The sequence below is a fragment of the Cydia pomonella genome, chromosome 25 (assembly GCF_033807575.1).
Source record: "Cydia pomonella isolate Wapato2018A chromosome 25, ilCydPomo1, whole genome shotgun sequence".
Classification (NCBI taxonomy): Eukaryota; Metazoa; Arthropoda; class Insecta; order Lepidoptera; family Tortricidae; genus Cydia; species Cydia pomonella.
In genome coordinates this window covers 11,394,589-11,420,224 of record NC_084727.1, presented here as the reverse complement: position 1 = coordinate 11,420,224, position 25,636 = coordinate 11,394,589, and the positions used below count along the sequence as shown (strand labels likewise).

The 25,636-nt window shown below is 42.3% G+C and overlaps 2 protein-coding genes across 2 annotated transcripts in view; both read right to left on the bottom strand.

Annotated features, from left to right (window-relative positions):
- Positions 1-131: 131 nt before the first annotated feature.
- On the bottom strand, positions 132-16,452 carry LOC133531633 (phosphate carrier protein, mitochondrial-like). The gene is given in 10 exon segments (XM_061869954.1): positions 132-853; positions 856-886; positions 1,951-2,082; positions 2,826-2,963; positions 4,879-5,058; positions 5,605-5,766; positions 6,029-6,198; positions 13,631-13,730; positions 15,178-15,274; positions 16,306-16,452. Coding segments are annotated over 9 exon segments (1,059 nt in total). The 5' UTR covers positions 15,271-15,274; positions 16,306-16,452; the 3' UTR covers positions 132-800.
- A 983-nt stretch (positions 16,453-17,435) lies between these two features.
- Positions 17,436-25,636, bottom strand: part of LOC133531319 (uncharacterized) — a 30,336-nt gene continuing 22,135 nt past the window's right edge. Inside the window, exons 17-18 of the mRNA XM_061869454.1 lie at positions 23,599-23,801; positions 17,436-20,549 (exon numbers count right to left, since the gene is read on the bottom strand). Coding sequence (XP_061725438.1) covers positions 20,492-20,549; positions 23,599-23,801 — 261 coding nt within the window. The 3' untranslated portion in view covers positions 17,436-20,491. The remainder of the gene's footprint in view (positions 20,550-23,598; positions 23,802-25,636) is intronic.

Sequence of the window (25,636 nt, the reverse complement as noted above, 5' to 3'; positions counted from 1 at the left end):
CCCGAACCTGCAGTTCCCCCCCCCCCCCCCCCCCCCCCCCCCCCCCCCCCCCCCCCCCCCCCACCCCCCCCCCCCCCCCCCTCCCACTGGTATAACTCTGTGTATATTAAGTTAAATTGAAACAAAACCCGTGTTGAGATGAATTTTTATTACCGTTTTTCATTCAACGATCAACTACTTACATTATCGCAGCCATCAAAATAAACGGAATACATAAATAAATAAAAATATCATTTATTTAAAAATAAATTAACATGATCCTTCACTTATACTGCAACATGGTAATTAATTATAATCACATCGGGTCTATTAATACAGTGTGGTACGGAATCCTCGGCGCGATACACTATATTATTAGCTGAAGTAAATTGATATTTAGAGAACTTGGCTTCGTTGAATGGTCCATGACGATTTTATATATCTTAAAGGGAATACCGCAAATCGGCATGGACATATCTCTAGTCGGTCGAAGCAAGCATGCCCTTAGAAATGACAAAGCCATGCTTTGTCATTAATGTCAAATTTCTATGAAAATATGATCTTTATAAAGACATTCCTCACTTTGTTATGTTAAGGCATTGCGAAGTTAGCTTGGACTGACTCTAATATTTTTACATATTAAGTGCTGGAAACCCGCTCGGCGGGAAAACACTGGGATCGGCTACGAGCGTAGCGCCACGAAAGCTTTGGCAGTGAATAATTTACTTCAGCTAATAAAAAAGTATAATCCATCGGTCGGCGAGGCTACCCTAGAGTACTAAAGTCTTGTCCATAATTTAGTACAGTGGGCCGCGTGTGGTTTAGTTGAGTTTCCCCTCGGCCTCGAGCCTCCGGCGCATGGCCTCGGGCATCTCGCGGGCGGCGGCCTCGGCATGCGCAGCCACACCTGCAATACACGTTTTTATTACAATTTGTATGGAAAAGGTTGTGATATATATGAGTAGTAGAAGTCCTCATAGTGATGGCGTCCACAGAGACGTCGGTAGGAACAATTGGGTAAATTTATTAATCATCGAGTACTACATTGAAAACGAAAAGGCGCAAAATATTTATGACAAACGTTTAGGATCAGACTAGCGTTTAAAAAACTCGGAATAAGTTTTTGGCAAAAATTTCATTTTTTTGACAAGTTTTTAAAGATAAAAGCGGTGTTTTTCGTTATTCGGCCTGTTTATCGCTCGAATATGCAAGAGTGATAGAGGCCGATAATTGACAACATTTCATATTTTTAAGTGCTACTTTTTATTGTCTACATCGAAAGAACGCACTAATTTAAGGTACCCGTATTTTTTGTCCTATATTTTGGTCATAAAATCTATTTATATTGTTACTTGAAACAAAAGGGCGTATGTAACAAACGTCATTTGTGAGAATCGTGACGTCACGGATCTGTTTCCATACACTGGAAAAAACGTTGAATTAATTTACATTTGAGCATAGACAGCGAACAGTGCGAGTGACATAACCTCAAACGTTAAAAATAAAATCACAAATTAACAAGTGTCACAAACGTCAAAACTCAAGTCAAACGATGGTTTTCATCCCGTTTTCAATGACAATGACAATGTCAACCCAATCGGAAGTCATTTTTTTGCTTGTAGTGGCAGAACTGAAGGAGATGGGTGACGTCAATTTCCGTTTTAACTATTTTGAATACAAAAATTCGTAAAAAATATATAAAATTTATTTTTTTGTAATCTACAGGAGCCCCTCTCGAAATGGTTTTCGATGTAGGGATATTGAAAATTTTGAAATGTTGTCAATTATTTCGATTTTCGTGTTTCGTGGTAAGCCCTCCGAGTGTGTTAGTAGCGCCCTCTATGCAGAGTTTTGCGTCCCCTATTAGGTGCATGCGTTGATTTTATTTTAATACTGAGAATTTGGGGACTCATCCATAAATTACATCACACGAATTTCACAAGTTTTTAGAAGCTAGCAAGTAATATTTACCTTGACGGCGTCGTAGATGAACCACTGCAGCGCGGTGAGGGTGCCGATCATGATGATCCTGGGCCCGAGGCCCTTCCACACTCCGGCGAAGCCCAGCTTGCTCACGATGGAGCCCACGGTCGCGGTCTTGTCCTGTCGATAACATCATACATGACTCAGTGTCGGAGGAAAACTTTTACATTTAACCGGGGAGACTATACGTCTTTGTCACTTGTTGGGTACATACTGGTTATGTATTCTGTAGCATTCGTTTATGAGACATTGGGGACCTTTTACATCTCCAGATTTAATAACCATATAGACTATACATCTCTATTGTATTGTAGTAATTATTTATTTTAAGATTATTGTAATGTAATATTTCCCGAAGTATTGGCTGTTGTATTTATAGTTATGTATTTTTCACGTCACAATATAATGTTATTATAAATATTGTATCGACTCGTAAAAGAACCCTTGAGGCCTACTTGCAGAATAAATTCTTGAATTGATGCTTAAGCTGATGATGAAATATGAAGGCTGCAGAAGACTGCCAAGTCAACTCAGTCACGGCCACTGATTTGGCATGTGATGAAGTGTGCCCAATTTATGGAAATATGACGTTTTATTTGCTAAACTTGGTCGCCGCCAAGTCAGTGCAGACATACGGACTCTGTTTTGTGTTGCAAGCAGGTTACTCTAGCTAGTCTGTAGGTATTTTAAAAAATGTTAGCAAACCACAATAAGGTATTTAATTGGACAAGAAATTTCTTCAAGTCAACTTATTTATTTTGATGAGCCAAAACATGCAGAAGTTTTACTACGAAATATTACTTACTCAACGGAACAACGAAGCTGCTGTAATCGTACTGTTATAGGAACGTAACGATACAGACCTGGTTGAGCTTGGACACGACCGTGTCAGCAGGGTGGGACACGATGGCGCAGAACACGCCGGCGATGTAGCCGGCCGCGAACGTCACCACGAGCTGTTCGCCCTTGGAACACGCCGCGCGCGGCTTCGGCACCACGTACTGGAAGAAACGACAGGCTTCAGTTTGGGCAAAAATGCTTTCGTATGTCTGAATGGTTCGATGGTTAAACATTTTTGTTTTTGCTAATAAAATTTTAAAAATGTTGCTTTTGGCGGGTTCACACAGAGCGAGCAGCCTCGCGAGGAAATTTCTCCGCGCGGAATACGGCCGGCCTCGCGCGGCCGCGTGCTCGTGTAACTTTTGCCTCGGCCGAGCCAATTTGCTCGGCAAGATGGCGTCGCTCAGACAGCTGTTCAAAATGGCGCCGTTCGTAATGACAGCAGTGGCTTGCGTTACTTTTATTTTGCTATTTCAATCAATTCAAAACAAAATGAGGAAGTAAAAAAGGACACGACAATTTGCGAATTTGCGACACTATATTAATTTTTTCCAATGTTTTGACAACTTTTAATCTAAGTACGAACAAAATAACCACGCGCACCATAAATAACACGTCTACACTGGCGTTTTAAAGTTATGTTACGATCTTGAACTGGCTACCTAACGGATATTTTTGACGCCGTAGATAAAATATATATAAGATACTAGAACAAAAATTTAGAATGCTAATAGAAAAATATTAACAATAATAGTACTAATGTGTTAAAAAGTAAATATCTAAAGCAAACTATATTCTTGATCTGCTTTTATTAATACATGTAGCATAAAAATATATATAAATTGATTATATATATATATATAATTATTACGTATTTATTTATTATTTAAAATTCGGTTAATAAATGCACTTCCGATTTCTCAAAGCTGGAGGAACGTTCATGTTTCTTCATATCGCTCATTTTTAAATGAAATGATCACAAAGCAACTCGGTTTTAAATAATAATAAAATAACACGACACTGTCGTACGTATTTTACGGGGGTATTATACGAGTAGTAATGTAATAGGTTATGATTGAAAATGACCTGATATTCTACAATCGATTAAAAAAATGGCTGACTACAAATGCCTTTTATGACATGTCAGAATATTATAATAATGATTTGAATTTTAATTTAATTTATTGGATGTATGAATTGTGTTGATTATTAATATTTTATATTGTTATATTTTATATTATTTAATTTGATAATTTTGACATGTCAGAATATTATTATAATTTAATTTAATTTATTGGATATTTGAATTGTTTTGATTATTTTTATACTGTTTTATTTTACTGTAATTGAATTTGATTATTATTATTTATTATCTTAATTGTACTTAAATTGACATAGACCTAATTATATATTGTATTACCTTTTGACTTGTAAAATTTGCAATTTTATCAATAAAGGAATATGAATATGAAATATGAATATGTTTTGTTTGGCAACAAACGTCAAATGTCAAACAAGCGTTGTATTTCTGTTTCACTCTAACATGTTGAATTCTGTATCCTTGCATCCTGCTCACACTTGTTTAAAACGAAGTTAGCTGGCTAAGACCATAGATAACTATTCTCTGGATAAAAAAGGAATGAAAATTTGAAAATCTTTAACCAACAAATAAACAGTCAGTTATTTTTATCGCTGAGATAAGTATTCGGCGACTTATCTGGGAATTGAAAAATCGGTCCACATTGTACAAATGTCTTCCTAATGATTCCAGATGCAACCAGCCTTTGTTGCGAATCATATCCTGTATTACCTTAAGACAAGCCTTCTTGGCTTACTTTGGGACTTAGTCAATTTGTGTAAAAATGTCCCTATAATATGTACTTATTTATAAATAAATACATCTTACACTTAGACAATGATGTATAAATACTTAAATACATAAAAAACACCCATGACTCGGGAACAAATATTCATGCTCATCACACAAATAAGTCCTTACCAGGATTTGAACCCGGGACCATCAGCTTCACTGGCCGGGTCACTACCCACTAGGCCAGACGGGTCATCAAAACCTACCTTGTAGAGCAGCTCCACAGTCTTCTCGAAGCAGGCGAACTTCATCATGGTGTAGGGGATCTGGCGGCCCCACAGCGGCGCCAGGCCCTTGTAGAAGGTGCCGTAGCCCTCGTTCTGCACCATCTTGGGCCACGCCTCGCGCAGCGTGCTGGCGAACCCGGGCATGGTCTGGATGCGGACCTGCGGGCACGAGGACGGTATGTACCTATACATGTTTCAGACATACAATTGGTAAGAACTCGAGTCCTTTAAATCTAAATTTAAAAACTCCAGTCCAGTTAAAAAAAATACGAGTTTCAAGTCCCGATTTGAGCCCCTTGTTGAGTTCTTTAAGTGTAACTTAAAAGGAGTCGAGTCTTCGAATAAAGACTTCGTCAAACCTTGTTTACGTGTTTATTTACGATTAACACAAAGAATTTTTTTTATATGATTTGTGCATAACCCATGAATTTAGTGTGAAGACGATGATTTTTAGAAAGAAAATTGTGCATAATTAGCCAGGTCCACACGTAGCGAGCATACACGCCAGGCAATTTCCTCACGCACAAACCGGCCAGTGTACACGGGCCTCAGCCGATTCGACGGGTTTTGCTCGCTCTGTGTGGACCCGCCTATTAAAGTAAAACATTAAAAACCGTTGTATTATAATTAAATTGCTTCTATTTTTAGCCAACTTTTTTACATACATACGAAAATACCTTACTGCAAAATTTATATGAATATTACCTTAGCGGCCTCGAGAGGTGAAAGCGCAATGTCGGCGAAGAACTCGGCCGACGCCGAAGCGGCGAGGTAGACGAACGTGCGGTAAGTGTAGGCCGTCTCCTCGTCCAGCAGGTTGTTGTAGCCCACCTTGAACACCTCGTACAGACCGAACTTGCAGAGACCCTGGAAGCAGGAGGAATGTCAGACAACGGTTGATGGTGGGAGGTTCCATTTTAGGTATGTAGAAACTCATACAAAGTTTGTCTACATGGTTCTTCGGTAGGAACAATTGGTATTTTACTAAAATCATTGCATATACATAAATATACATATGAGAGGAATTTCCTCCCGCGGACGCTCCGGCTGTGAAATGAGCTCCCTTCTGAGGTTTTCCCGAGGGTCTACAGTAAGTTAACACAGTGGCACCTGTAAACTGCTACTGTACCTGCAGTGAGTATCCGATGAAGGTGGGAGCCCAGCCCTTGGCCAGGCCCCTCATGCCCTCCTCCCTGACGGACACCTTGAAGCCGTTCACCACATTCTTGTACTTGTCGGCGTCTACCTGGAGACGGCACTTCACCAGGTCGAGGGGCACTACAGCCGTGTGGGTGATGCCTGCAGACAAGCGCCTTTATTAGTATAGGTTTGGTAGAGAATGGTTGTGGTTAGTGGGGAGAGAGCTCATAAGATGGTTGTCTACACGGTCGTTCGGGAGGAACAATTGGTGTTTATTATAATCATCAATCAAACAGTCTGGCAGCTTGATGTCATGCTTGCTTTAGTGTTCGTTGACGGCGTCGTTGATCGGGTCGCCACTTTCCCGCAGTACTCCTTCCTTCTTCCTATCGTTGTCCCGGCATATTGCCACGACTCATGGGAGCCTGGGGTCCGCTTGACAACTAATTCCAAGATTTGGCGTAGGCACTAGTTATTACGAAAGCGACTGCCATCTGACCATCCAACCCAGAGGGTTAAACTAGGCTTTGTTGGGATTAGTCCGGTTTCCTCACGATGTTTTCCTTGACCGAAGAGCGACTGGTAAATATCAAATGATATTTCATACATACGTTCCGAAAAACTTATTGGTACAAAGCCGAGGTTTGAACCCGCGACCTCCGGATTGCAAGTCGCACGCTCTTACCGCTAGGCCACCAGCGCTTCCCGCAGTACTAATTACATAACCCAAATTAACAGAAGTCTCTAGCATAGCCAAATAAGTAAATATAGAGTGCTCACTCCACAAATCAGTTTTGGTACCAAAACGCTTATCGTTTTCGCAGTCGACATCTAGCATCGAGTAGTGGAATTATCAGTACCGCCACATGACACTAGATGTCTCAAGTGTTGCGACTGACGAAAATTGTATTGCCCAACAATTTAAAAGTAATATTAAAAGCAGGAGTTGAAAATAGAGTTCCGGTTAATCCGGTTACAATATTAGCTGAAAATTGTTGAGCATTAGACTTCGTTCGTAGCGACATCCATCGTCAAGTAGCAGTACTGATAATTCGGGTTGCCGTTCAATTTTAATACAAACTTTTAGCATAATTTCATTTAACTACTATGGAAACTCATAATAAACATTATGTATAAAAACAAACCACAGAATGTTGTTTGTCATACTAATTAAATTACAGAATACTGTATAGCCATAAAAACATTCTTCATAACAATCCTCAGGAATAATTTTACTTCTAATAACATTCATTTCATATTATGATTAAAATGTAGAACTAAATTTTAATGAATTATCAGGTGGCATAATTTTCTATGACATATTAAATTATACAAAATCTACTCATTGAACTTTAAGGCTGGTTAGGTACGACGACGAGCGAAGCGAGGAGGAGTGTTAGGTAGAACTGTGACCATATGGACAGAACCAATTTTTTTAAATACCTATTAGCTTTCCTTTTTAAGAGGGTAACAAAATAAATCAGAAAGATATAGAAGAAAACAACATTTTTATTCATAGATAAGTTTATTTTGATGCAATTTAATTATGTATGTAATCTGATAATGAGTTTTACCTACTTATTTTAATTGTAAATTTGAAGCAATGGCTCGCAAAAATTCACATTCGGAGTATTGATTTTTATTGGACAATATAGTTCATTTTCACTAGGCGTTTATAACCTTCAATATTATGATATTAGTTTTGATGCATGAAAACCCTTCTGAATAATAAATTGTATAAAAAATAAACATTATGCTGGTTGCCTGTTATGAAAATACATTATTATGCTAGTTAATTATTATTACTTTCGACATTATGCAATTTGTTTTTATTTCACTTATTTTTATACCGAATCATCATTTCTGCAATTCAAAATTATGCAATTCAAATTATGCTAAATGAATATTCGCAAAAAGTTGTTATTAAAAACATTACACACCCCTGATAATTCCGCTACTCGATGCTAGATGTCGACTACGAAAGTAACAAGCGTTTTGGTATAAACACTAGATGTATGGAGAGAGCACTCTCTGCTTACTTATTTCTTTACGATAAAACAAAGTTTAGTTATAAATAGTTGCCCGATTACATAACGCAAATTGATAAAAGTCTGTAGATAACAGTATCTGACCTTACCAGTGATTGAACGCAGGATTATTTCTAATATTCTATCCGGTTATCGTCTCGCATTCTTATCGGGGAGCAAGTAAATAATGCGCATGTCGTACTTTATTTATTTATTTAAACTTTATTGCACAAACAAAGAAAAATGTACAAATGGCGGCCTTAATGCCAAAAGGCATTCTCTACCAGTCAACCACTGGGTCAAACAGTCATATTTTTTTTTTTGAAACGTAATAATATACAGCATTACAGTCGAGACCAAAGCACTGTACAATTCAGATTATATAATAGGATTACATACTAGGAAAAACAGATCACAATCAACTTTCGTCCATCACCTCGCAATACCGCAGACACATCTGATACACAGCCGTCCATCGACTTATCACAATCTGGTGCCCATGACAGAAGGGAGTTCAGCAGCCTTAGAGCCCGCACAGCAGGCCAGTTTTTATGTGCTACAGTGCGTGTAATTGGGACGGCCAAAAGCTTGTGACTTCGCGGTCGCAGGAGATTTTTGGGCACAAATGGAATATATGTTGGTGCAGAAGATATTCATAAATTATTACTTAATTACTCTAGGTGCAGTGCACGAAAATTATCCGCTGATAGCGCTGATTCTAGTTATATTTATATTATATTGTATTGTATTGGAATTTAGCCCATTTGTCCTTGGTTTGGAAGGTTCACGATGACATGCCGCGTAAGACAGTAGCGGCATTTAAAGGGTTAACTATAATACATTTAACCCATTAGCGCAATAAAAAATTAAATTTAATAGCTGTCAATAGAGTTGAATATTATAACTGCCATATATGGTTGCATATGTGGTAAAGGATTAAAACGGCATTTCGAATAGGACGAAAAACACCTCGACTTTTATGAAAAGCGGGGTTTATTTTATTTATTCATATATTTGTAAAGTTGCGACGACGTAGGTAATATACACCGTGTTTTTATTGAATTGCGTTAACTCCGGGGTTTCGGTAAGTACGTTTAAGGAAACTAAATGGCATAGTTAATTTTCAAAAAAAAATATTTTTTTTTGTTTTTTTTTACTATTTTTATTTTTATAAAAAGTAACTAAATGTTGCATATAGCGTTGTTGTAACACGGGCATTACATTTAACTCAACCAAACAATTGAAAACTGTGACATATCAATGTCATTTCTAACATCGATCGTCCGAGATAGTACGTACGTTTAGTAGCAAATGTATGAACTCGCACTAAACACTAACTAATAAGTAAACAGGTCCTAAAGCAAGTGTACACGCTCGTAAGGGCCTTATAATATAAAAATTTATGATTGATTATCTCCGAAATGGAGTTAGTTAGAATATCGGTATCTTTGAGAAAGTTACTTAATTTAAGCTCAGGAATGCACCCTCGAAATTAACGCAAATAAAAAAAAACACGGTGTACAGTTTTAGAATTATCCTTTTTAAAACAACATGAAAGCATTAAGTTATGCGTAGTGAGCCACTATCAATAAAGCGATTATTGCCTAAATAGTAAGATAAATTAAATTATATTACTAAATTTAATTTATTTAGCATAAATTTTACATTAAAGTTAAAATACAAATTGAAAAATTTTAGAGTAGAAAGGGGGGTTTCAATCCATTTGGGGAAGGGCGGCAACGTCGTCGAACCCAAGCCACCTGGCAGCGGACCTCGGATGAACATGCTGGTATTGCTGGTGACGTGTATGTACTCTTAACTCTTTCAAAAAACCGGCCAAGAGCATGTCGGGCCACGCTCAGTGTAGGGTTCCGTAGTTTCTCTTCCGTCACAATAAGCTAAACTGGAGCTTAAAGTGTAGTAAATGGTACCGTAATTGGTACCGAGTTAAACAAATAGGCAAATTTGCATAATCAGTACCTAATTAAAGTAAGTATTTTTACTATGAAGGGAAAACTTTTTGCGATAACTCAAAAACAGCTAAACTGATCATGTCCGCTATAGTTTTCATTTAATGTCTTTCTTAAGCTCTACTTTCACGATTTTTTCATATTTTTTGGACCTATGGTTCAAAAGTTAGAGGGGGGGGGACACATTTTTTTTTTCTTTCGGAGCGATTATCTCCGAATATATTCACTTTATCAAAAAATGTTTCTTGAAAACCCCTATTAGTTTTGATAGACCTTTCCAACGATACCCCACACTCTAGGGTTAAAGCGTAAAAAAAAATTCACCCCACTTTACGTGTAGGGGAGGTACCCTAAAAAATTTAAATTTTTAGATTTTATTGCACGACTTTGTCGGCTTTATTGATTTATATATCCATGCCAAATTTCAGCTTTCTAGCACTAACGACCACGGAGCAAAGCATCGGACAGACAGACGGACATGGCGAAACTATAAGGGTTCCGTTTTATGCCATTTGGCTACGGAACCCTAAAAAGGGCGATCTTTATGAGGATTGACTATGAAAATGAACAAATATATTCAAAATATTCACAAACCCCTATATACAATCCCTTTAAACATTTCGATAGCGTGATGTAGAAATCGCTGCTCCCGGTACAGCGCCATCTCACGGGATATTTGGTAATAGTTTATATTAAAGAACTTGACGGAAGTATGGACGCGAACAGACGCGTATAACGGCAATACTGTACCCCTAGTGTAAATTTGATCGACATCATAACGTGACGAACGCGTTTGCGTTAAGTCTCATTTTATATAGGATTTTGAGTTTCCAAAACGTCCCGCTTGGCGCGCTCTTTCTAAATCCAATACAAAATGAGACTAAACGCAAACGCGTACGTCACGTTTCGAAATCGAATTTATTTACACTAGGTGTACTGATCGTAAGATAAATTTGATTACGTAATATTAAGGCGATGTTTGCCTAAATAGTAACATAAATTTGAATACGTAATATACGCGTCATAACGTGCCAACTGCTTATATCAGCGCGTGTAAAGGATTCTCCACATTCCTCCGCTATTAAACTGTACAGAACCAGAAGTCGCCATCAGATATATCAGAGCGGCGAGCGTGCTCACAAATATTGTAACGCCTTTGAACTTTGTTAATTCATCAACAGAAAAATATTTTAACTAAATTATACGTGGTTAAGTCCCGTGTGATAGTTAATAATGTGTAAAAAAAAATTAAATCGGTGTTTAACAGAAAAATAATTAAACAATAAAACTTCATAAGTCACTTCACTTTTTGCAATCCTGCAGCAAACTGTCTCTGTTTAGCCCAATGGTTGACTGGTAGAGAATGCCTTAAGGCGTTAAGTCCGCCATTGGTACTCTTTTTTGTTAATATGTGCAAATAAAGTTTAAATAAATAAGAAAAAAAGGTAAAAAATGAGCTCGCTCAGATATTTTCGTGCACTTTGACTGCTCTGATATATCTGATACCATAAAACGAGCCTTATTGAGCAACGAAACTAGTTAGATTTATGATATACAGTAATATTATACCTTTAAACGAGCAATTCTTGTATATATGTATATATATATATATATTTCTGTGATCTCGGAAACGGCTCTAACGATTTCGCTGAAATTTGGTATATGGGAGTTTTTGGGGGTATACAATCGATCTAGATTAGTCTTATGTTTGGTAAAACGCGTATTTACGAGTTTTCATGCGTTTTTCTTTCGACGCAGAATATGGTCGCTAATTTCGTGTTGCCCCGTCCACTGTCCGTCTGGTCCAGCGGGTTAAGACGCGGACGGCTAGAAACGAGTGATACGGGTTCGAATCTCGCCCGGTGACTAACTATTTTTTATTTTTTATATGTTCAAGTTTATATATATATATATATATATATTTTTTTTTTATTGTTTTAGACAAGTTTAATTTAGTAAAAAAATGTAGTTAAGATTATCACTTATACACCACCATATTACAATAAATAGTTATTCGCCCAGGTACTTATATTCTATATTTGGAACGTCAAGTTTGAAGTGCCATTGGCTCGCTACATTTCCTCGTGCACCGCATGACCCGCATTGCTTCGCTACTCTAACTATAGGTACATGATCGTCATCACGAGTGACTTTGCGCCACTAACATGATTGCGGTGGCAGCCGCCCAAGAGTTCACGGCCTCGCCGTTACGCGAGCGTCGCCGTGAACGTTGCGTCATGCGTGTACGCGGATAGGACTCAAAATATCTAGATGTAACCGCCATTGATTACATGTGTTTATAGGTAAAAAACTTAAGTAAGTCACCTGTTGTATGTAGTTGTGACGTGTTCGAATAGACAATACATGTTTAAAAGACACACACATACAAAACAAATGTCTATTCGAACACGTCACAACTACATACAACAGGTGACTTACTTAAGTTTTTTACCTATACTAATTTGTGGACTTAAACGGTGAGGATAAACGTCTCTGTAATATTGTATACTTGTTGGATACATACTAGTTATGTATTCTGTAGCATTAGTTTATGAGGTTAGCTTAACAGTTACGCGATTGATTTATTTAAAATAAATTTCATTTTGATACTTGGAGACTTACACCTCCAAATCTTATTAGTATTAGTACTCTGACATTGGGGACCTTTTACATCCCCAGATTCAATGTATTTTTAACCATAGAGAGTATACATCTCTGTTGTATTGTAGTAATTATTTATTTTAAGATTATTGTAATGTAATGTTAAAGCAATGAAACGTAGGAAATGCATTTCTATTTGGTTTATAACAGGTTCTAATTAGATTGAAACGGAGTGTACATTCTAATGCACATTGGGCCTTGCGAGGATAGACACAACATCGAGATAACGGCCGTCAGGAGCTCGTGCATTAACCTCGTGAACTGAAAGTGGTCACGAGAACACAATACTCTACAATTAATAGAGATCGTTTGGTTAATAAAATGCCAAAATTGGCAATTATTTTTAACAGAGGGCGCTATACTAATGGAGAGGTGCAAATTATACGGAGAAAGCGTGATGTCGCTTGAAAATGTTTTCATACATAGGTATTCAATTAATTTTAAGAACCCCTACGCTATACGCGAATAAAATCCATTTAAATCCAAAAATGCCTTACATCATTTAAAAAGGCTGATACTCTTCAAACTGCTAGATCGATAACTATTAAACATAGCTAAGAACCACCGCGAGAAAACTCTTTCACGTTAAAAAACCGCATCGAAATCGCTCCATCCGTTGGAGAGCTGCAATGCCACAGACAGACATTGGCGTCAGACATATAACACCTTTTTGCGTCGGGCGTTATTTTTTTTTTAATGTACATTGAATGTACGAGGGCAACAAGCAGCGCTCCTGATAATTCACGACCATAGAGAAATAAGTAAGCATACTGCTCACTCCTTGCATCAGTTTTTTTTTGCAAAACGCGGGTTATTTCGCCGACATGTATCGACATGTAGCGGATTAATCAGTACCGCTACTTGACACTAGATGTCTCAAGTGTCGCCACTGGCGAAAAGTGTATTGCTCAACAATATGCCTTTAATGCTTACCGCAGGACAGGATGCCTCCGAGCCCGCAGAGCGCGAAGTACTTGGTGGAGCCGAACTCGCACGAGTCTCCGAGCTCCGTCGCCGCGTTAGCGGCCATGGCCTGTACATATTACAAATCATTCATATTCAGACACATTATTACTACTCTAAAGGGAAACTTCGTGTATTTTCTCAATAAAAATTACATATGCACTTATACAGTGTTGCTTTGAGTCCGCAGCAAGCTCGGGCGAATTTCACCTTTGCATACAGTTTCGTTTCATTTTAAAACTACGTGTTGGATTGAAATGAAACTTGGTACATACAATGACAATGAGGAAAACTTAAATTCCCTGTATTTTTTATAGCATATGAAGCTACATAAAATAATTACAGGCATAGATATATCTAGGCCTATAAGGTATACCTTATCCTATTCTAAGTTTAAGAGCAGGCTAGCTAGTCATTTTAAAATGAGAGAGTAACTACGTTTATATGGAGAACCGAGCTTGCTGTGGACTTAAGTATGGATCAAAGGAAGACCAATAACGGGGAGCTGTTTTTAGAGCTACTTTTGTCATATTTTCGAAATTTAGCTCCTCATCTCCTCACATATAAAGCCTGACCAGTAATATATGATCATGCGCCATATTGCGGAATTTCATTGGAACTACATTTTGCATACTAAACTGAACTGTCAACCTATACATGAGAATAACAGCGCCCTCTTGACAATGATCATATATATATAATGATATATATATAAGACCTAAATGTACAAATGAACATGATTTAATTGGAATAAATGATATGATATGATCATATATTTCTGGTCGGGCTTTAGTAAATTATGGACTTGTGACTATTCTTTATACGTGCAGTCTACTTACATTCATACTTTTAGAAATAATCAAGTTACAAGCCTAAGTTAGCATGGTTCAACAATTACAGAATCATATGGTTTTGCTGAACACATGGGGGTTAAATCAGTAGCTCTTAAGGCCCCATATAATGAACCTTCATATGACCCAAAGTGATGGCGACATTCTGTATAATAAATACATTATTACAATATAAGCAAGCCCTCAGATCTCATAATCATTGGTCACGGGGCCCCCCGCCGCGCCGCACACGCGCCGGCTCGAGACTGTGGTCTGGAGAATAAACTCCACAAGTAAAGACTGAGACACGAAACGCGGCGGGCAGCGCCGAGCGCAGCCGAGCGGCGCAGCGGTGGCCCTCTGGCATGAGTTCTCATCATCGGCCCAGCGCTTTTAGACAATTTTTCCGAACCAGATTTTATTCTTGTATTTTTATGTTTAGGTATACGTGACATTTCAAAAGTGCTTGTATTAAGGCCTACTTAACTTTAAAGAGAAAAAAACAAGTGTAATAACTTAGAACTTATGTTATAACGAAACGAATTTTTCTCAAATAATAAATCAGCAGGAAATCTGTCACTGTCAGCAAGTTCAAGCTAATCTTAGGGCAGCAAGGGTGTCTTTCCAACACAAAAAATTGGCAATGATTTTTTACAGCTGATTTACCAAAAAATATATTTCACAAACCTGTGAGGGGGCAGTGATGGCATCACATTTGGCAGGAGTGAGCGGGCCATGGAACGGCGAGCTGCGCGCCGCCTCCAGCAGTGAGGAGAACATTATTCTGGAACACCATTCAACTTCTAAATCACACTATTCAAGGCCACTTTTCTAAATATGTCAAGAAAGAAGAATCTAAGACCATGTCCTGATTCTCAAAATGGACATAACCAGGTTATCACAAGCTAAACTGTGTAGGTGTAGCTATTGTAAGTTACCTGCTGCTTCTATTGTAATATTATCAATCAATATTTGCACCACTTTTTAACTAGAAATGCCATGTCTGGGCTTTGGAACAAGTATCCAAAATTATAAATAAATTTTATCATTTTATGTGTAATTTAGACACAATTTACTATAACTTGCTTAGTTGTTTCATTTCAATGTAAATAAACATAAACGTACCACGATTCGGTTAGTACCTAAATCATATGGTACCTACTCTCGTATACTACGCCTCGTTTCTTGTTTTATCAATTGCTTTAATTACAACATGATGAGTACTGAGCACTGGTATAGGCAGTAGGCATCACCATACAGTATTTTCTGTCTTTACGAGACTCTTAAAAGTACTGACATCGATTCGACACACTAACATTGAAGGAAACCTTTCGTGTCATGACCGTTAAGACGTTCTGTCATAATGTTAGGTAATTACAATACCTAACCTTCTTTTGTTAAAATTAACTTAAATATATTTCACTAAAGCACTGTTTGAAGCTTGGTAATTCATTTCCCAACACAATTGGTTAAGTAATGTGATTAAAAAGCAAAACTTTTCAGTTGAACAAAAAATAATGACGATAATCAATACTGCTTGTAACCGGGTAGACGCAGTGACCGTCTAGATATTGCGCCAATTGAAGACATTGACCGTCAAAACATTTAAGGGCATTTTATAAAAATAGTTCCAATATTAAAATTAATAAAACCCTAAAATATAGGGCAAGGTCACGTGAAAATAAGTCCATTAACACATTACGTAAGGAAAAACTCAAGTTTAAACTAAAAAATACATCAATCACTGACAAACAGAATCCCGTGCTATTCCTAGACTTGCCACGCAATAAAAATAATGGAAATTTCGTTACTTACATGTCTTATAATCCTATTTCACCGTTCAACACTCCACACCGCGCCTGACGCACAGTGCTAAAGGAAATGCAGGGGCGAAGCGAGCGCCATTGACGGAAGTTATGTAATCACGTGGAACCATTTTGACGTTTGGTTATGGATGCGTTCAATATAGAAGGAAAATACAATGAACAACAAAGGATTCCAAACGCTTACTGAATATAATATCTGTTGAAAGAAATAAATAAAAAATCACATTAAATCATGAGAATATACTTCCATAAAAATATACAATATTTATACATATGTGAAATATTTGATAATTCTGACATCTGTCGGCGAGTAGCAGTACTAGTTAGTTCATTACACAACGTCATTAACGTCAAATTCAGTCACTTAATTTAAAGAAGTTATTTTAAAAACATCGTATCTCTTTATTCTTTTAAAAACGAATGTTTTTTAATTTCACTTATTAATGTTGCCGGGTGGAACTGACTTAAATGATAAATATTTAATAGAGTTTTTATTGATTTAATTTGTAATGGTTTACAGTCAGTATTTTTCTCCAGTTGATGTGGTTGAAAGATTTTGTGTTTCACTCTGTAGCAAATTTTGTTTAACCCTCGCAATGCTGAAGATTCCACTTTCTGAGCCATGCGCTAACGCTTGTGGCTCAATTTTGGAATCTTTGGCTTGCTCTAGTATCAATATTAGCATGAGAAAATAAACAACAAATAACTATTTTTTTTTAATCTTATTTTATAAGCCATACATTTTATTATTAAGTCGGCACAAATAACTATTATTTTACAAATAAAAATGCAAATCATTGTCTATGGTGAACTTTGTTTTTAATTGACGTTAATCTTTTATATAAGGTGATGATATTATCAAAAAAATGTTTTGTAGATTGGCAGCAATGCACTTAGTTTGAAAACGTTATTAATTTGATTTTGTTAGGTTGGTAGCCATAAATAGCAGTGTCGTTTTAGCGATTTTAAAGCACACGTACTGTTATGAGGAATAGACATTACAGATTATACAGATATAATTATCTTCAAACCTATTATGTATGTCCTGTCCTTATATTAGTGATGAATGTACAAATGACAGATAGCAGTAGAAGAACAGAAAAGTAGAAAAACAATAAGTTACGTTCACACAATATATTTCTCATATCAAAATTCAACATAATAAATGCACGAATAAAACACAATTCAATATAGAATACAAAATTACCTTTGTTTATTTCGTAGTATCCAACTACATATATGATCTCGCATGTTCATGAACGCTACATCCTGGTTCCTATTATTTTAAAAGTAAATTTTATTTATAATAAGCCTTTGATTCCATGCGGTACGTCACGCACATACAATAGGGAGCGTGCATGAACTATAGGAGGCAGCACAGGAGCCGTCAGATTTTTGGCGCGAGGCGTAAATGTGATGTTTTTTGTTCCGATGTAGCCCACAAGATGGCAGAACCTACTATGCACAAGAAAACACTTGACGTGTATATGTGCCCGTTTATGGTTCCGATTCAGAGCACAAGATGGCAGACCCTCCAACGCGCACGGTCCCTATAGTTATTTACGATATAAATGCGGAAAGTAGGCAATTCGCAACGAGTGTCGATAAATTAAAACCGAACTGCGGCGGTATTATGGTTCCATTTTTATCACTTGTCACTGTGCCCGTCACTTTCGCGCTTACATATTTGTTAGAACGTGACAGGTATGGTGACAAATGATAAAGAGACGACCATCTTAGCCCTACTGAAGGGTGTTTGAAATCCACACGAGTTGCGAATTACCTATTCGCACGTATATCGTACGTTTCGAGTACATATGGCCCTTTCAACTTTCGACATAGGCACGAAAAGTGCTCATTCCCGCACTAGTGCGGGAAAGTAGTCAGACCAAGCTAAGTTGGCAGCGATTTTGATAGCCCAGCCTAGTAAACATAATAATTTCATAGAAGAATGACGTTTAAAATAACATTTGCACCGTCTGGGCTGTCAACATCGCTGTCAACTTATCTTAGTTATCTTAGTCTGTCACCATATGTAGGGTCAAGGAGGGAACAGTGACTTTTTTATACTACGTCGGTGGCAAACAAGCATACGGCCCGCCTGATGGTAAGCAGTCTCCGTAGCCTATGTACGCCTGCAACTCCAGAGGAGTTACATGCGCGTTGCCGACCCTAAACCCCCCCCCCCCCCCCCTCATTGATGTCTGGCAACCTTATTCACCGGCAGGAACACAACACTGAGTAAGGTGGAGGTACTTCCCCAGTTGGGCTCTGCTCTAGATCTGGAATGACATCCGCTGTGCTGTGCTCTACCACACAAATATATGGCTTGAGCCACTGTACCCGGCTATTTTCTAACGAGCCACTGTTCCCTCCTTGACCCTACTGTAAAAATAAATATACAACACCCCAGCTAACAATAGTGAATTAATAGTCACGTAATAGAACCAACAAATTGGAAAGGTTTTCAGAGAAATACTGCATCGGATGATGATGATGATAATGATGATCGATAAAAACTATCCTACGTCTTTCCCCGGGACAGAAACTATTTCCATAGGCGTCAATCATTTATTACTTAAGGGGCTCTCTGGCGCCAATGACCTTCGATCTGAATCCTTTAGTTTTCTAATATTTTTTATATTAACAACAACGGCCTTAAGCAATATAGTTTTTTTTTATATAACAAGCATACGGCCCGCCTGATGGTAAGCAGTCACCGTAGCCTATGGCCACCTGCAACACCAGATATATTACATGCGCGTTGCCGACCCTTTAAAAACCTGTACACTCCTTTTTTGAAGAACACCATACTGTAGCCCCTCGGGTAAACCTCGATAGTATCCCATATTTACTACAAAGTTCATTGTCTTCGAGATATTTGGCATCAAAGTTGAACAATTTTAGGCCAAAAAATTGGTTTTCTGGCCATAACTTTTGTGTTTATTAGTTTAAAATTAAAATCTCTGACCAGTTTCTAGAGACGTCAAAGACGAACCCGAGTGTGTAGATTTCGTACATGTAAAATCCTTGACTCGATTGCGAGTAACGAAAAAAGTGTTTTTATAGACAATATTTTAAAAAATACATAAAAAAAGAAGTGTTCATTTCTTTCAAAATCCGGCAGACCAGAATAGAGATAAAAGATTGAAGAACCGATAGCTGTTTGTCTTATAAGTCTATCTATAGTGCTAATGTAGGAGTAACGACTCAAAACTCGTCAAAAATCTATGAAAATTGCGGGGAGCCCCTATTATTGCCAGTTTTTGACCCGCTTCTACCCTTAAGTAAGAAAAACTGCAGCCGGCAAATCATCCCACCTTGTCACTTGTCATAAGGACGCCTTGACAGGTTATTTATATAAAGATACAAGGAGATCTCGTTCTTCTGGCAAGCGACAAAGTGGGACGTTTAACAGCCCCTCGGGAAAACCTCGGCTCGTTAGTGTTAGTATTAAAGTCTATTAACAATCAGTCTTGCGGTCGCAGCTCAAATCTTGCGCTTAAGTTTATAGCACTAAGTTTTTAAATCTAAATGAATACTTATGTATGTGGGTATGTTATGGTCGTGTACCAACGTAGCGTGAAAATTACTGCGTCGATTTTGGCTAATCTTATAGTCTGTTACAATGGCTACATGATAAAACTTTTCGCTGCATTTTAGGGCGAATCAACTTTTTTTGTGTTTTCTGTCTGGTTGTCCAAGGGACAATATTGGCACAGTTTGTTCGAAGTGTGCTCAGTGGATGGCCTGTTATAGAAATGTCATAAAACTGCATGTTTCATACATTAAAATACCACAAAATTAGGATCTCAAGAGTGGTTGTCCATGGGACAAAAAAACGTAACCATGGCAATGAGTAACGCTAAAAAGTTGATCCACCCTTTAGCTGGTTACATGATCTCTCAGTGGTTCATTCTAGAAACTTTCCATGTGACCCACATATGTGTATATATAGGCCGCGGGCCAGGTGCTAATTTCGTTCGGCATCGCATCCCGGGCGTTAACTCCTGGCGCTGTGTAAAGAGTCCTCGTGGACGTCAGCTGACGCTTCGTTGGTGGTTGAGAAAAATACGCCCGGGATGCTTTTGGTCACGGAAATCAGTTTCTGAACCGCGGTCTAGTGTGAATGCGGTGTGTTGTGGTATGGCTGTGTGGATGTGTAAGTGATGTTGTTACATGACGAGCAGGTCGTCTTCTGGCCTCTTGTTCTTCAGGTATTTGAATAGTTTCCTGTAATAAAACGCACTAATAAAGGACTCGTCGTTGATAAGTTAATTATTATTGGTACGCGTCAAGGCTCGGAAACCGGTTAAATTTCCAAACTGTTATCAATATCATGTACCTGGTGCATAATCATTTAATTTAGATTTTGTACATAAAACCGTCATGTTTAACCGGTTTTAGGAAAACATTAGGTCGTCGTCCAGCAGCGAGATGCGGAGCGTGATCTCCCAGACGGAGCGGAGACGACGGTCGGCTGGGGACGGGCACTCACCACACAGTGCGCGGCACGTGTCCCCAGTCCTCGGGCACGGCGTGCAGCAGGCCGCGCAGCTCGGCCGCGCCGGGCGCCCAGGCGGAGACGACGGTCGGCTGGGGACGGGCACTCACCACACAGTGCGCGGCACGTGCCCCCAGTCCTCGGGCACGGCGTGCAGCAGGGCGCGCAGCTCGGCCGCGCCGGGCGCCCAGGCGGAGACGACGGTCGGCTGGGGACGGGCACTCACCACACAGTGCGCGGCACGTGTCCCCAGTCCTCGGGCACGGCGTGCAGCAGGCCGCGCAGCTCGGCCGCGCCGGGCGCCCAGGCGGAGACGACGGTCGGCTGGGGACGGGCACTCACCACACAGTGCGCGGCACGTGCCCCCAGTCCTCGGGCACGGCGTGCAGCAGGGCGCGCAGCTCGGCCGCGCCGGGCGCCCAGGCGGAGACGACGGTCGGCTGGGGACGGGCACTCACCACACAGTGCGCGGCACGTGTCCCCAGTCCTCGGGCACGGCGTGCAGCAGGCCGCGCAGCTCGGCCGCGCCGGGCGCCCAGGCGGAGACGACGGTCGGCTGGGGACGGGCACTCACCACACAGTGCGCGGCACGTGTCCCCAGTCCTCGGGCACGGCGTGCAGCAGGGCGCGCAGCTCGGCCGCGCCGGGCGCCCAGGCGGAGACGACGGTCGGCTGGGGACGGGCACTCACCACACAGTGCGCGGCACGTGTCCCCAGTCCTCGGGCACGGCGTGCAGCAGGGCGCGCAGCTCGGCCGCGCCGGGCGCCCAGGCGGAGACGACGGTCGGCTGGGGACGGGCACTCACCACACAGTGCGCGGCACGTGCCCCCAGTCCTCGGGCACGGCGTGCAGCAGGGCGCGCAGCTCGGCCGCGCCGGGCGCCCAGGCGGAGACGACGGTCGGCTGGGGACGGGCACTCACCACACAGTGCGCGGCACGTGCCCCCAGTCCTCGGGCACGGCGTGCAGCAGGGCGCGCAGCTCGGCCGCGCCGGGCGCCCAGGCGGAGACGACGGTCGGCTGGGGACGGGCACTCACCACACAGTGCGCGGCACGTGTCCCCAGTCCTCGGGCACGGCGTGCAGCAGGGCGCGCAGCTCGGCCGCGCCGGGCGCCAAGGCGGAGACGACGGTCGGCTGGGGACGGGCACTCACCACACAGTGCGCGGCACGTGTCCCCAGTCCTCGGGCACGGCGTGCAGCAGGCCGCGCAGCTCGGCCGCGCCGGGCGCCCAGGCGGAGACGACGGTCGGCTGGGGACGGGCACTCACCACACAGTGCGCGGCACGTGTCCCCAGTCCTCGGGCACGGCGTGCAGCAGGGCGCGCAGCTCGGCCGCGCCGGGCGCCCAGGCGGAGACGACGGTCGGCTGGGGACGGGCACTCACCACACAGTGCGCGGCACGTGCCCCCAGTCCTCGGGCACGGCGTGCCGCAGGGCGCGCAGCTCGGCCGCGCCGGGCGCCCAGGCGGAGACGACGGTCGGCTGGGGACGGGCACTCACCACACAGTGCGCGGCACGTGCCCCCAGTCCTCGGGCACGGCGTGCAGCAGGGCGCGCAGCTCGGCCGCGCCGGGCGCCCAGGCGGAGACGACGGTCGGCTGGGGACGGGCACTCACCACACAGTGCGCGGCACGTGCCCCCAGTCCTCGGGCACGGCGTGCAGCAGGGCGCGCAGCTCGGCCGCGCCGGGCGCCCAGGCGGAGACGACGGTCGGCTGGGGACGGGCACTCACCACACAGTGCGCGGCACGTGCCCCCAGTCCTCGGGCACGGCGTGCAGCAGGGCGCGCAGCTCGGCCGCGCCGGGCGCCCAGGCGGAGACGACGGTCGGCTGGGGACGGGCACTCACCACACAGTGCGCGGCACGTGCCCCCAGTCCTCGGGCACGGCGTGCAGCAGGGCGCGCAGCTCGGCCGCGCCGGGCGCCCAGGCGGAGACGACGGTCGGCTGGGGACGGGCACTCACCACACAGTGCGCGGCACGTGCCCCCAGTCCTCGGGCACGGCGTGCAGCAGGGCGCGCAGCTCGGCCGCGCCGGGCGCCCAGGCGGAGACGACGGTCGGCTGGGGACGGGCACTCACCACACAGTGCGCGGCACGTGCCCCCAGTCCTCGGGCACGGCGTGCAGCAGGGCGCGCAGCTCGGCCGCGCCGGGCGCCCAGGCGGAGACGACGGTCGGCTGGGGACGGGCACTCACCACACAGTGCGCGGCACGTGCCCCCAGTCCTCGGGCACGGCGTGCAGCAGGGCGCGCAGCTCGGCCGCGCCGGGCGCCCAGGCGGAGACGACGGTCGGCTGGGGACGGGCACTCACCACACAGTGCGCGGCACGTGCCCCCAGTCCTCGGGCACGGCGTGCAGCAGGGCGCGCAGCTCGGCCGCGCCGGGCGCCCAGGCGGAGACGACGGTCGGCTGGGGACGGGCACTCACCACACAGTGCGCGGCACGTGCCCCCAGTCCTCGGGCACGGCGTGCAGCAGGGCGCGCAGCTCGGCCGCGCCGGGCGCCCAGGCGGAGACGACGGTCGGCTGGGGACGGGCACTCACCACACAGTGCGCGGCACGTGCCCCCAGTCCTCGGGCACGGCGTGCAGCAGGGCGCGCAGCTCGGCCGCGCCGGGCGCCCAGGCGGAGACGACGGTCGGCTGGGGACGGGCACTCACCACACAGTGCGCGGCACGTGCCCCCAGTCCTCGGGCACGGCGTGCAGCAGGGCGCGCAGCTCGGCCGCGCCGGGCGCCCAGGCGGAGACGACGGTCGGCTGGGGACGGGCACTCACCACACAGTGCGCGGCACGTGCCCCCAGTCCTCGGGCACGGCGTGCAGCAGGGCGCGCAGCTCGGCCGCGCCGGGCGCCCAGGCGGCCACGACGGGCGCCACGGCCACGCCGGCGGCGCGCGGGTGCGGCGCCCCGCGCCCGTCGTCCAGCAGCGAGATGCGGAGCGTGATCTCCCAGATGGAGCGCAGCGGGATGTTCGCCACCTGGAGGTGGTTGATGCACGTTCCATTTTATACAATTTTAAACTCATAAAAATTACATTGCTCTTTTTTTTCTGCAAGTGGGGCATTCCAGAAAAGTATCTAGTGCATTTTTTTTTGCTTTTACTTTTTCCTAATCAAAACACGAGACCGAATATTCCCTTAAACGGATCCTTACTATTTTTGTTACACCTTGTATAATGACATGAAAAATACATAAATAAAATAGTCAATACGATGTATGCCAATACAGCATATAAACATAGATTTTTTTTTTTATGATAGATAGATAAAGCGTTTATTTGATTGCTGCAAATATACACAATTTAGAAATACTTTGACAAACAGAGGAATACACAATAGGGTTGTTTCCATCTACAAATCTTAGGGCAGAATTGTATCCCAATAAATTCTTTTGGATTATAAGAACATGTTAAACTACTTTTAGGGGACCTGTAATGACCATATTTTTGTAAATATTGAATTTAAAATAGCTTTTGGCAGAAGTCACGTGACCAAACTCGAAACGCCATTGAAGATCCTGATGACGTCACAACTCTCGGATTGACATTGTTGACAGTTAGGCGATAAACAAGAAATGACAAATGTCAGTTGACAGTTCATATCTTCTACGTGTGTATGTAGTTGTGTCAAACCGTAAACTGTGACGTCACACAATTTTCAAAGAGCGTTTTGGGCGCGAAAGCATCTGTCAAAATATATTTTGTTAATTTAACATATTTAAAGCCGTTTTTAGTATACAAGTTGAATTTTAGGGCAACTTTTAGTTAAAATAGAACGTAATACAAGGATATCAAAAAATTGGAAACAACCCTATTAACAAAATACGCAATCAATTAAAACCAAATACAAATTATTTTAAATATTACGGTCGTAACAGGAATAGTGGAACAACCTGCAGTAGTTACGCGGCAACAACAAACGGGTGCCGACTCAGCTGTACACTTTTTTTTATTTTTTTTTTATTGATAAAAATGTTTACATGACATTACAGTTGAACCAATGCGTCACGAAACTTAAACTAACTAATAATTATAAGTATTAACAATTATAAAACAATAATGGCACATTAACAGATTAAATTGGGACACTCTTTGGAACAAATCACTGATATTCTACCGGAATGCAGATCACGTGGTGAGTGTGACATAAAAGTGTTGATGAAGTACTAAAGGATAATACTAAATATGCTGCAGATTTGAAGTTATAATTTCTTCTAAATAATATAAATAAGCGAAATAGTACCAGAAACAAAAAAATAACAAAAAAACTTTAAAAAATATATCTAAAGTGTGTGAGTACGGTGTAATATCTCCTAAAAATCCTCCGAAGTACCTACCTGTTATGTTCTGAAATCCACAACCAAAAAGCCGTATGGTATCCCCGATTTCTGTTTTGCAAATAATAACTTTTTAAAGTTATGTTTGAAAGTTTGCTTACTTTACTTTACAGCCGTCTTACAGGTGGAGGGATATCATTCCAGCATTTGGTTGCGAGATATCAGAAACAACCGGTAAAAGCAACCGTTCTATGAGTGTACATTTCTAGGAGACAACGCCGAGTAGTTCTAGTGCCGTGACGGGTGTGAAAGGATAAAATATTCATCTTAGAAAAGAGATATTCCGGCGATTTATTGTTTATAACGTCAAAGAGAAGACATGCCAGGTGTAAATGTCTTCGAGAAGTCATGTTCAGAATGGATAATTCGTTTAAATACGGCGTGATATGGCATCTCGGGGTATTGAGTAACAAAATCTGTAACATGCATTTTGTTCTCTCTGGATTAAGTGACGCACACCCAAAAATAGGTATCTTAT